The sequence below is a fragment of the Trichosurus vulpecula genome, chromosome 5, assembly GCF_011100635.1.
Source record: "Trichosurus vulpecula isolate mTriVul1 chromosome 5, mTriVul1.pri, whole genome shotgun sequence".
NCBI lineage: Eukaryota > Metazoa > Chordata > Mammalia > Diprotodontia > Phalangeridae > Trichosurus > Trichosurus vulpecula.
Genome location: NC_050577.1, coordinates 57,312,017 through 57,326,179, shown reverse-complemented (window position 1 = coordinate 57,326,179; position 14,163 = coordinate 57,312,017). Strand labels below are relative to the sequence as shown.

The window sequence follows — 14,163 nt, the reverse complement described above, 5'->3', positions numbered from 1 at the left end:
TACCTCACAAAAAAAGGAAGGATTGGACAGTAAACCCAGTTTAAAGAAAGCTCAGCAAGAGACCCAACCTTAAGCAAATCTCCCCAAGGGTATTTAAGACTGAACATTGACAATAAACAATAAAATATATATGACAATAACCAGAAGAAAAAATGTAATGGTGCTACTCAAAAAAAGGTAAATAATTAAAGCTAATTAGAATCAGGATATGATCTGAGAAGTTCTCAAACAGGATACAATATAAGAAATTTTCAGGTAAGACTTTAGAGAAATACTGCAGGTTCTTAGACACTATGAAAGTAATCCTTATATCTTACCAAGTTGCTATTCAGACCAATCCAGATAGGTTCATTGTGCTTCTGCATTTCCAGCCATACGAATGCATTGATATAGGGATCTAGGATGCTGGCAATTTGAGAGGAGATACTTTCACAGTAATCTGCTGCATCTTTCCATTTCATTTTCATCGCCATGACTGAATAGCTACTGTCACCAAACTTGATGAAGTCCTCAGTTGCTGGCGTCACAGAATGAGGCAGGGCAGGGTCTAAAATTTTTTTAAAGATGTTTTAATTATCTTGGTGAATAAAATTGATTGAACTGAGGCCTGACAGGGTACAAGGCTCTTGGCATAGAATTGGCATGGAATTATTAGAGCTAAAGATGCACCCCAACAGATACAGAACAGTACATATCTATTCAATGCACAGCATTGAAATGTACAATGTATTCTATGACCACTTTCCTACAATAAATAGAGATATTTTGATCTTCATTACTGGTTCTTCAAAGGGAGTCATTTCCAAATTGGTTAAAAAACAACTATGTGTTAAGACCAGGTTTATCTGATGGAGAAATATATTTTCCCAAGTGACAAATAGAAAGACTTCTTGCAAATTTTAAAGCAGTCAGAGAACTAAGAATATGAAATATACAATGGCAGGGGATGGATTAATCTCACTAGAAAGGAGGAATCTACTATCTAGTTGTAATTTTGAACCTTTCCCTTTCAGTTTTCTTTCCCCATTTTAGTTGAGTTCCTGTGTTAGGAATTAGCATGATCCGGGTACTAGATGCATATAGGCTCAATGAGACAGTCCCTTCTTCTCACTGGTGCCCATTATCCATTGCTTACGCCCCTGGCTTTGATTCTGATCTCTTGTTGTCCATTGTCTTGGCACCCAACCCCAGATCAATAAACACTACCTGGCTGTCTAATCTGATTGCCGCAGTGCCCTTTTCCTTGCTTCCACTTCCCAAGAGTATGCACATCTTCCATTACAATTGACTACGAGGGAGTTTAGGAAACTGGTTCCTGGCCGTGTATGCCTCTTTGGCATATATAGAATGCATCATGTTTGATTGCTAATTTGGAGTTTTGTGGATCTATATCTGTGTCTTTATTTATCTACATCTATATAGTAGCTTACTACATATCTCCTACCCTGCTGTAAACCATGGGGTCCCCTCCCTTTGGTGTCTTCTTTGTTATAGGGCCTTGTGTGCCTGGCACATGGCGCTATATAAATAACTCTTTATTATTATAACTCCATTATTATTATAACTCCAAAGGTCTATTGGTCCATGGTCACACTGGTGGGGTCCCTCACCGGAAATGTGGAAGCAATAGTGTCCTTTGGAGTAGTAGTGATTGACAGCAAAGGGAAGCATTTGCATCAGGCAATTTGACCACCACCAAGAGCTGAAGTTTAACTCTGATTGGACTGTGCCCAGCGTAAAAGTGAAATGTGAATTGTCTAATTAGCAGAGCTGCAAAACTACATTATGCCTTAATTAGACTTAACTAATGGCCTCTTAGCAAATTGCAACAGTAATTATAAGTTACTAAATTCTGGTCTAATTACTCTGTAATACATACTATGATTCTTTTTTGCTTAAGATTCCTTTTGCTGTGTAGGGATAAATGACCTACCCCACACCTGATACATGTTTCTACATTGGGTTCTCTTCCTTTTCTTATTTTGCAATCTCCTAGGCTTTGAGCTCTATTATTATGATGAGCCAAAGAATGTGAGAATTTGGGCACCCTATTTTGCCCATTGAGAAGTCAGGCTTCGCCTAGAGCTAAACACAAGCAAAACACAATGGTTAGATAAAGACAAGAGAATGATGCAGGTAAAGCAGCATGGAGACAGCTGAATGGTTTTCCCTAAATACCATTTTCTGTTCTTCTGATTTAGACTTCAGGAGGTGTTTGTTTGGCCTATTTTCCCTGAATTCTGGACCTCCTCACTTTTTAGATCAAATACATCTGTTTACTTCTTCCTAGCTTTTATAGCCTCTATCTCAGAAAGCTTCTAGCCTGGCAGATTTCCAGCATAGAACCGTAGATTTTCATTATCATTGAAATGAATCTTAAAGATTAAATTCTTCTCCTCTCTGAACAAGAATCCTTCCTATAACATACTTAGAAAGTAATCACTCTGCTTTTATTTGAAGCCCCCTAATGAGAAGGAGCCACTATATTCCAAGGCAAACTATGGGATTTCTCTAATTGTTGGAAGCTTTTCCTTTAATTAGTTGAAATGTGCTTCTCTACAACTACCAGCTGCTTATTCCCTTTCTGCCTAGCTGAAATTACTTTCTGGCCTTCCTCTGGCCCACTCTCAACTATAATCAACCAAGACCTGTTTTGTAAGCCCAAGTTACAAAACAGGAATGTGAAAGATAACAAGGAGAGTGATTCAGGGTTAACTGATATCCAATGAAATCACTGAGTGAATTAAAATCCATGTTTTCCTTTTCTCTGCTGTTGCTGCCACCTTGTGTCAATGGGATATTATGGAGAGAAGTAACTTGGGCTATCTCCTTTTTGTTTGTTTCTTTTTGCTGTTGTTTATAAATGCTAAGGCCACAGTCAATATAGCATGGAGTTGTCCAAGGATTTCTTATTTTGGGGAGCTCTATGGTTATCTTCAGAAAAGGAAATGGCAAACCCCTTTATCAAGAAAACACAACAATGGGGTCATGAAAAATCAGACATGACCGAATGACTGAATAACAAATGGTTATCTTAATACAGTCGGAAAATTGGCAGACCATTCAAAAATATGAGGATAGGCAAAAATTACCATTGCTAATAATTTGAGAAACAGCCAGAGGAAAATACCCATGGATGGCTATTATTATGAAAGGAAACTTAGTCTGCTCCATTTTGAATTTTGCAATTAGATACAAAATCTGAAGAGACATGACAGGTTACTAAGAGAGGTCCACCCAAGGGCAAACAGCAGAGGCACATGTGGTGCCTTTTTGTGCTCTTGAGAATCTTGCACCTAATGTAGAGATAGCTACAGAATGGTCTCTAGTCTGAACCCTCACAACGGAGAAGGAGTAAGAAGCACTAACATATTTATGAAATCATGTGGCAAAATCCTTTATGTCCTTAACTTGATATCAATGTTAACATTTCCTGGTTTCCCAGAGAGTGTTCTGGAGGTATGTGAGAGGTGGAAGAGCTTCTTCCATGTACCTCCCATCATAAGGGCTGCTCCAAAGTGATAGCCAATGTTCTAGTTACATTCTCTAGTATTATTCTTGTAGATACCTTTGTTATAAAGGAATTCTCTCTAGACGGGGTAACTAGATACCTATACTACCAGTGTTACGCATCTAAATGCCAGAGAACTAAGGATTGTCAACATAGATATGCCTAGAGCACATCTTGGGCACACGTGGCCCACACTGAGTCATGCCTATGATTATCAAGCACTTGGACCATCATGATAGCAATGGATCAAGTTTCTATGATACTAGGCATGGGAGCACTGATGTAAAGAGTAATGTCATGTCCATTACATCAAAACTCCATTGGGCTACAAAAATATTAACAGCATTTTGCTTTTTTTGTCAGATCTCTGATTTCATTAGAGTAGGGAAGAGATGAAGGGATTGTACTTGGGCAGATAAACAATTGCTTTACAACTTGTAGTTTTAAAGAGGTGCCTGGGATATTGAGGGGTTAAGTGAATTACCCAATGTGTTCAGAATATGGGTCAGCTGTGAGACTTGAACTCAGCTCTTCCTGATTCCAAGCCTAACACTTAATTCACCATGCTACTCTGGGTCTGCAACTTGAGAAAAAATTGCTAAGTGAACTAGCCCACCCCCTCTTTATTCAAGAGGGCAGCTGGGTGATGCCATAGTACACAGAGCAGAGGGCTTGGAATCAGGAAGGCTCATCTTCTGAGTTCAACTCTGGCCTCAGACACTTACTAGCTGTGTGACCCTGGGCAAGTCACTTAACCCTGTTTGCCTCAGTTTCCTCATTTGTAAAGTATGCTGGAGAAAGAAATGGCAAACCACAACAGTATCTTTGCCAAGAAAATACCAAATGAGGTCATGAAGAGTCGGACAAGGCTGAAAATGACTTAACAACAATGAAAGGTAATAGAAATAGGGAAATTGATAAACTAATTTCCTCACATCATAAAAATTCTCTGAAAAGAAAGCATCAAATAGAAGCCATTAAAAATGGAAAAGTCATTAACTTCAAGTTAAATAAGCATAAAGCTTCTTGGTGACAAAGACCTGGAAACATCATTCAATTAGTTCGGTAAGGAGTTATAACTCATTGCCAATTTCTGTTTATAGAAAACTAATCCCGCTGATGAGGCTTTTTAAAATCTGTTTGTTTAAATGTTTATTATGAGTACACATTTCCCTCTAGGTTGGAGATGATGAACAATGGAGAGAAAAATATATGGAGTCAACAGAAAAATGAGAAATGCAAAGGAAATTATGGTTTGACTCACCAGAATCGGTCTGGCATATGTAGCCCTTTTCATTTTCACAGATTTCATCAATCCATTTTCCTGCCTCCAGCGATGCACCTCCAACAATAACCACACAATCAACCTGAATATGGGCAGGTAGGAGACGGAGGAAAAAGGAGATAAACACCCATCACAGCTGATTCAAGGGGAGGAGAGAGGAGCCAAGGCAGAACAAGGCAAGAGAAACTGCAAGGAACACTTACATCTTCATAGGAAAGGAGGCTTCTTCGTCCAGCAGGAAAACCTTTTGCCCAATTTGTATACTGGACTCCTCGGCCATCTGTCCAAAGGAATCTGTTCTCTGCATTGATGTCGTTCATTCCAATCCAGCTGTCATGCTTAGAAGCCTTCAGCTGAGTGGTGAGGAATGCTGGAAGTTTCATGTGATGACTTTAGTCATTGTCTCATTATGAAAAATAACTCCAAATAATATCAAAATGCTTAGCTCATATTGTTATCTTCAAGGATCATTTGGAGATGTTTATTCTATCACAAAAATAAACTAGTAGAGTATTCCTACCACCCAGGCAATATAAACCTACTCAAGCCTTTTAAGGGAACTTTCTCAAAATGTACTTTTTGGGTATTGTTGGTAAGATCCTCAGAGTGGTTACAATAGACAAAGAAACTGGTAATAGGAGGATTTGGCAATGGTACAGGTCCAATTAGGGGTCCCTGAAACCCAGAGTTGTTCAATAGTGAAAAACCCACTGGAATCAAACCCTGGAAACCATTAGAATCAGATGACTGAAGTGGGGCAACACCAGGAAGACACCATAAGGGGACTTGAGGATTTAGGGTTGAAAGGAACTCCAAGAGACAAAGCCCAATTCCCCTGAATTCAACATTTGTCAAGTGCCTACTATCTGCTGGGCACTTGGGATTACAATGATAAAAAATAAAGCAAACCCTATACTGAAGTTCCACTGAGGGGATATGAGCATGTACACAATAAAGTAAACAATCACAGAAAGTAATTTCAAGAGGAAAAGGATGCTAGTAATTGGGAGGGATTGGGACAAGGGGAAAATCAAGAGTTTCAAGCATCTGTGTTTTCTGTTGATTCAAGGATAAGCGATGAAATGCACTATGAAAATAGAGGGGCAATTATGGAAGGAGACTTAGACTCCATGGGACATGATCTGGCTCTGGCTGATTGTGGGCAAGGTATTTTAACCTCAGTTTCCTCATTTGTAAAATGAGGGTAACAATATTTTTGCCATGTGCCTTAGAGTTGTTGTAGATAAGTTCCTTTGTAAACTTTAAATAGTTTATAAAGATGAGTCAGGGTTATTATCACATCTTTGCTTCATGGGAAGGTCTGCTATGACCAACTTGGAAGAGGACAAGAGCAGCACATGCTGGGCAGGCATGGTTGACCCTCTAGAGGGAACCACTGAACTGAGATCACAAGTGTTCATGGATAGTGACTACTTTTACATCTTAGAGCTTCTTCCGACTCTTCTTTCCAATGAAAGAGGGAAACTTGTCTTTGAGTCCTAGGCAGAAATAAGTACTCATGCAGGCAGATATTGACTTATTTTTAATTATTTTTTTCAGTCAACAAAAATTCATCTTCTCTTCCCTTCCCATTAAGAAATTCAGAAAGGGTATGGTCATCTTTAAGTTATTCCCCACCCCCACTCCCACCCAGGGAAACAATATTTACTTTGCTTTTGAGTGTATTCAACAATTTGGTTTTTTTTTAATTGTTGGTCTTGGATTTATTCCTTAAGTAAGAACATAATCTGTTCCAGAAATAGGAACAAAACCTGAAATTACTTGCAAACATTTCAGCCTTAAATCTCTTCTGCCAATGCCCCAAATAAAAACGTTTCTTCCTGCCTAGTTAGTAAATATTATTTAATCTTAAAGGGCTTCCTTGTGAAAATCTCTATTACCTTGATTCAAACTTTGTTCTACCCAGAAACACTAATTTCTAGCCAAAATAAGAAATCAATGATTTGGCTTATCTATTGGGCTGCTGTGGAGGCCAATAGTAGAATTACTAGACCATAAATGGGTTGGAGAGGCCACAAGCTGACATCATTGCAGCAGGTTCATTCATCCTAGGCACCTATTTCACTAGCTTCTCTCCCTTGCCTCCTCCAAGTGATAACTTATCTTAGAATTTCATTTCCTGCTTATGTTTCTGTTTCCTAAAAATCAACTTCCCAAAGCTGTTTCTTCCCTCCCACCTTGTGTAGATTCCCCAGTGCAAGATCAACCTGGGAAGAATTTCATTTTGTTGTACCCGTTTACCCTATGGACAAACTCAGCTGTGCCATTACTTTTCTAGTCCCGGCAAGATTTTTATTTAAATTTTGTGAGAATTGTGTGAGGAAGAAAGGGTTGAGTTGTTCAGTTCATGGTACTGTTGTCCTAACCACCCCTACACATTCCCAATTATATTTTGAGAGAGCTTGCCATGCTCCCAAGAACCAGGAATCTTGGGTCTTAAGCAACGTATGGGTATTTGAACTGTTAGTTCAAGGTCTGTAGGGAACTGAATTCACTATGGAAGAGGCTGCTGTTTGATACCCATTCTTAAGTAACCCAGCAATTAACTTCATAGGATCAAAGATTTGGAGTGTGCCACACTCCTAAATGCTATGGGGTCACCTGCTAGCCTTTCTGAGGGATGCCTTCCTTACCCCAGGAAAATTCCTCAAAGCATTTTTTTTGTTTTTGTTTTGCTTTTCCCACACTAACAAATTCAACTACATTACTTGCAATGAAACAAGCAAATAAACAAAACTCTCTAAAGTAGTGTAGGTTTTACATAGAAGCTACACTGTCATGATTAAAATCTAGTCTACCATGATTGGTATAAATGCACATTGGATATTTTAAGGTGAATGTTTCATATGCATCTCAAATTCAGCATCCCCCAAATAGAATTCATCTTTTCCCCAAAAATCTACCCCTGAATTTCAATATTTTCATTATGGACCCCATCATGCTTCTAGTCTGCTAGGTTCACAGCCTCCATGTTATCTAATGTTATCTCTGACACCTCACTCCTCCTCATTCCACATAGTCATTCAGTTGCTAGATGTTTTCATTTTTACCTGCACATCTCTCTACTCACATGGCCACCACTCTACTTCTGGCCCTTATCATCTATCACCTGCACTACCACAATGGCCTCCTGTTTGTCCTCCTTCTCTTGAGCCTCTTCTTTTTCCAATTCCACAGAGTAGCTAAATGGATTTTCCTAAAGCTTTGATCTGACCATCTCACTCACCCACTCAATAAACTCTAGTGATTCCGTATTGCCACTAGAACCAAACATAAATTGCCCTATTTGGCCTGTTAAGTTCTTCAGTCTTTATTCACTTCCCTTTATATCACTTTCCTATACATTAATTCCTTCCCCAAGCTGATCTTTTTGCTGTTCCACACACATGACATCCCCTCTCCCATCTTCATACCATGGCTGAAATGCACTCCTTCCTTTATAAATCCCTTGTTTCTTCCCTCCCCAACTCAGTTTAAGTATCACCTTCTACAGGAAGACTTTTGTGATTCAGTTCCTAGGCCCTCTCTCCCAAAATTTTGATTTATTTTCTATATATGTACTTATTTATGTATATTTTTTCTCTCCATATAAAACATAAGCTCCTTGAGGGAAGAAATTGTTTGGTTTTGCCTTTGTACCCCCAGCACCCAACACAATGTCTGGCATGTAGTTGATGCTTAATAAAGGTTTGTTAATTAACTAGTTTATTGATAGAATCTGAACATTTCCAAAATGCCTACAAATATGCTTTAGATGGCCCATCAATAAATAAATTAGGTTACTTTGACTAGTTTATTTACTATTTCTAGTCTGCAATATTTGCAGCTTTAAAGTAGGAACTCTGTGACCCGCTCCTGGGTCAACAATTCACAACAGGATAAAAATCACAACAGTATTTATCATGGAATCTTGGATGATCTCCTGTATCCAGATGTGATCGAGAAGTATCAATTTATGATGATACAGATGCTTCTATGAATTATGTGCTGGCAAAATACTCTAAGGTCCTAGGAGAAAGATTTTGTCAATATTGGACTAGATCCTGTTAGATAAGCTTATTACATTATAAATTATTACTTTGCCAAAGACCCTAGTAGCCTAAAAAATTAAATTCCTTATACTCAAGATGGAACTCATTAATCTGTAAGAACTGGATTATTATTATCCAATATTTATCACCTGCAACATGCTAGACAAGTACCACAGTTGTTTGGAAAGAATTGCTATCATTAATTATTAAGTGTCATCAACCCTTGTACTAGTACCTTGTTCTTTTGCACTGTGTATGGAAACCAGATTTCCTCCAGAACTCTGACAATCTTTACGTGCATTTTGCCAACTTTTCCTCTCTTCTACTTTAAATCCAAAGAATCTGTAGCACTGAAATGGAAGGGGAGAACAATATTTATTCAGGTTAGCCAATGGTAAAAAAAAATAATCTAATTATAGGAATGTTACAAAAGGTATATTTTCTCATGACTGAATTGAATTATAATTCAATAATAATATAATAGAGTTAGCTCTATTCCAGAGGCAATAGTACTCTTGAAATAATCCTTGTTTGGGAATAAAAAGGCCTGAATTTGAATCCTGCCGCTGTTATTTATTACATGTGTGATTTAGGTCCTTTTGCTGCAACTTAGTTTCCACATTTGTAAAATAAGAGGGCCGGATAAGCTGCTCTCTGAGGTTGTTTTCACCCCTAAAGCTCAAGCTATTCTTATAAAACTTCATGGCTGTATTCTTTCTTAGGACAAATAATGCATACACTCTTTAAATATCTATTTCCTTTCTTCCTTCCTTCCTTCCTCCCTCCCTTCCTTCTTTCCTTCCGCGCTTCTTTTCTCCCTCCCTTCCTTCCTTCTTCTTCCTCTCCTCCCTTCTCCTCTCCTTTTCTTTCCTTAAGACTCTTTAAGTCTCCTCGACTCACCAAACCAGAAGAGCAAAGATTACTCACAGGCCCAGTTCCACTGCTGATCATCCCCAAGAGCTTCGATCGTCTCTGTTTCTCACCTGGGCTGATTTTCCCCTCCTTAGGCAACCCCATGGCCTTCTGCTCAGGGCAGGGGCCTGGGGGAGCTCACCCTATTAATATCAAACTTACTGAAGACACCCAAGAAATGTAATCCATCATACCTCAGAGCTCCTGAGCTCAGGAGATTCAATGGCCTCAGCCTTCGTGGTGGATGAGATCAAAGGTCTGCCCACCACACCTAGTGATCTCTCATTCACCAATGAGAATTTTTCATAGGCAGTTCCACTCAAACCCCACAAGAACTTTTCTATATTCATTACTTCTGTAAACATTTTCTTTGTTCTACCCAAGTTTCATTGAGCCTGTCCACGCTGATTGATACGAAGACTGCTGGTAATACCTTGTTTTGGAATAACTTCCAACCGCCCCGACATCCTCCAGGGAGTGGAGCTGGTGTGGGAGAGGCAGTGGTATTGATGCTACTGTTATGTCGCTGGCAGATAAAGGCATTGGGATAACCACAGTTTATGTCATTCCAAAGCCCTGTCAAGAAAATAATTGTAAAAGGTAAATTTGCCATGTTAAACAGGCATTCATAATAGAGAAAAACACTATTTTATGCTTTTAAGTGCTTTTTTGATCCCATAGGGATATTTAAAAGTAGAAGACTACTAATAAAATTCAATTTTACTTAAGTTCCTAGGAAAAATGTATTAAAGACACTTCTCTTTTCCTTCTCTGAAATACCTATGGTATTAATTTAATAAATATATTTTTAGCTTCTTCCAGGTACCCAACATTGTTAGGTGCTAGAGACAGCAACACAAAAACAAAGCAGTCCTGATCCTCAGGGAGCATATAATCTACTGGAGGGTAGGGATGCAGTGAGAGACAACATTCAAACAGAGAAGTCACAGAAAATACATTCTAAGAAATCAGGGGAGGAGGGCACGGCCTGTGACTTGAGGGATGAGGAGGAATGACCTGGTGGTTCTAGGTGGTGTCACTTAAGCTGATCCTTGAGAGAAACAAGGGATTCAAAGAGGCAAAGGTGAAGAGAGAGTTGATGGCAAGCATGGGAGACAGTGGGCATGAAGGAGGCTGGAGTGGAAATGTCAAGAGTAAGGAATGGAATGTAGGTCTCATGATGGGGAGTCATGGGAAATCCATCCAGAAAGACAGGTTGGAGCCAAGTAGTGGAGGGTTTTAGATGCTCCAATACGGAGTTTGTATTTTATTTTAACTCTGAAGTTTCTTGAGAATGGAAAAGACATAGATCTGTTCTTTAGGATTATCACTTTGGCAGTTGTGGGGATGATTATTTTGTTTCTTACATGATCAAAACAGACTGTATGGTGTTCGAAGTTGGTTAGACTTAAGCGGTAAGGGCAAATTAAAAAGAAAGAAAAGGGGAAGAAGAAGTTATGGACATTAATAATAATTCTAGACCCTATTATAGTAACATATAAATTCCATAATGTTCTAATTTAGCTCACCAGAAGAGGTATATAAGACCACACAGTTTTCATCATCATTGGCAAAGTTGGGTTCACCTGGAGCCCAAGACACATAGTTCACTTTAGTGCCATCCATCCATCTGCAAAAGTAAACACACGAGGGGATAATTAGAAAACTGTCTCTATCACAAATATATGTATGAGGGACCAGTTTATTTTAATATTATAAAAACTCTATAGTAGGAAGTTTGAAAGATGATTTTTAAAACCCTGTGATATCTATGAAAATTATCAAATATCATTAGATGAAAAAATTTGATTTATACTACAAAATGTGCTTTGATCTCATCCACATTTACCGTTTGCCAGCATCTTTTGCCTTACACAACCATGTTGTCTTGCTAACAGGTGTGGGAATTTTGGCATTTTTTTGAGGAGCAATGTCATTTAGTGAGATAACATTCAGTTCTATTCAATTAATTTCCATTTAATTTCATAAACTTTTATAAAATTACTGTTATGTGTAAGACACTGTGCTAGACATTAGGGATCCAAAGATGAAAACAAGACGTTGCTTCCATCATTAAGATGCTTCTTGTTGTTGTTGTTCAGTCATGTCTGACACTTTGTGACCCCATTTGGGGTTTTCTTGGCAAAGATATTAGAGTAGTTTGCCTTTTCCTTCTCTAGCTCATTTTATACATAAGAAAATCAAGACAAACAGGGCTAAGGGACTAGCCCAGGGTCAGCTAATAAGTGTCTGAGGCCAGATTTTGACTCAGGAAGATGAGTCTTCCTGATTCCAAGCCTAGTGCTCTATCCACTACATCATTTAACTTCCTTCTTGAGAGACTTATATTCTACTGAAACAATGAGGGAGGGGGCTGGTGGTGGGAAAAAACTCCAGTCTTCTACAAATACAAATGGAAAACAGCAAAAACAAATTAAAATCCTCCCCACTGACACATTTTCCCACAATCAAAACTAACCAGGAGTCAGAATATGTCATGGGCTGATCTACATAAGTTTGTTCTAATCTCTTCTCAGCCTGACTAAGGCTAATAATATTCATAGCTTGTGAAAAGGAACATCAATCATTTATTATTTGAAAAGTAATAAGCATTATGGCAAAGAGCTGGGTGAATACTAGAGCAGAATATAGTATAAATTATCATATGGTCATGGTGTAGGATATTTTGGCTTAATTGTTTTTCTTTGTCCCAAGGAAGAGTTCAAAGTAGAAGGGTAGTGTGAAATGACTGAGATGTAAAGAGGCAGGGCATCAATAAAATGTATTTTAATATATTTTATTTTGCCCCCAATTACATGTTAAAACAGATAAGCAATTACATACAGGCTATATATATTTTTAAAAGAGAAAAGTAATAAGTATAAAGGAAGGCTAACACCATTAATGGTAAAAAAAAAACATCATTACATTAAACCTACCTATATGCAGTAATTCATCAAACATTTGTTAATTGTAGATTTTGTACCAGTCAATAAACTGATTTGTTTATTGTTTTTATTTAATTTATTTATTTATTTTATTATTTATAAAAAATTTATCACCTACTATGTGCCAGACATGGTACTAAGTCACTGTGCTCAATGCTTAGGATATAAAGATTAAAATAAAATAATTTCTCCTGTTGAGAGCTTACATTTTACTAGAGGTAATAAGACATACACACACTAATACACACACACACACACACACACACACACACACATACACACAGACATATGTTAAATGGAAGGTAATTTTAGGAAGGAAAAAGCAACGGTAAGGGGATCAAAAAAGGCTTTATATGAGTTGGTACTTTATCAGAGCCTTGAAAGATGATAAGGATTTTGAGAGGACGGGATGAGGAAGGAGCAGTTCCAAGGCATGGATGGAGACAGGAGATGGGTGTTGAGTAGGCAGGTTTGGTGGGAACAGAGAATTTGTGAAAAGATATATAGAAGCCAGCTTTGGGAGGTCTTCAATGGCAGGCTAATGAGTTTGAATTTTATATTAAGGATCACTAAAGGTTTTTGAGCAGGCAGGGGAGGGACATGGTCTTAGCTGTGCCTCAGGAAGGTTATCCTGACATTTAAATGAAGGACAGGTTAGAAAAGCAGGAGATTGAAAGTGAGGAGATGACTTGGAAGGCTCTTAAAATGGTCCAGGGGAGAAGGGATGGGAGCTTGACCTGGAGGGGTAGCATTATGAGTGAAGAGGAGATATTGGGAAGAAAATCGAGATATTAATGAAAGATATGTTGTGAAAATAGAATCAATGGGACTTAGAAACTGACTAGATTTGGGAGGGGGGAAAAAAGAACCCAAGGTGCCTCCAATGCCTCAAAGCTTGGTGAATAGGAGAGAGGTGATGTCATCAATAAGAACCGAGAAGTATGGAGGAAGAACAGGTTTGGGAGGAAAGATGATGAATGAAATTCTGGATATGTTGCATATGAAATAACAATAGGACCTTTAGATGAAGATATCTGGCAAGCAACTGTTGATGCAGGAACAGAGTGAATAAAAAGATTAGGGCTGGAAAAAAAGATTTGTGGTCATTTATCTAGAGGGGATAACTAGACCCATGGGAGCAGATTAAATCACTAAGAAAGATAATATAGCAAAGGAAGAGCCCAGGACAGAACATTGGAGGATGCTCACACTTGAAGAAATAAGGGATGAATGATAGCTTATCAAAGAAGAAGATATAAAAAGACAGATCAACAAAGAAGAGATAAAAGATAGCTCAATCTGACTTCAAGTCGAGTCTCAGACAATTACTAACTGTGTGATATTGGACAATTCATTTCACCTCTGTTTGCCTCAGTTTTCTCAGCTGTAAAATGAGGCCAATAACAGCACCTACATCTCAGAGGTGTTGTAAGGATCAAATGAGAAAATATTTGT

General features: G+C 38.3%; 1 protein-coding gene across 1 annotated transcript in view; it reads right to left on the bottom strand.

Annotated features, from left to right (window-relative positions):
• Positions 1-14,163, bottom strand: part of MRC1 (mannose receptor C-type 1) — a 127,388-nt gene that overhangs the window by 27,124 nt on the left and 86,101 nt on the right. The window contains 6 exon segments of the mRNA XM_036759851.1: positions 318-547; positions 4,776-4,878; positions 5,000-5,166; positions 9,084-9,198; positions 10,194-10,336; positions 11,290-11,390. Coding sequence (XP_036615746.1) covers positions 318-547; positions 4,776-4,878; positions 5,000-5,166; positions 9,084-9,198; positions 10,194-10,336; positions 11,290-11,390 — 859 coding nt within the window.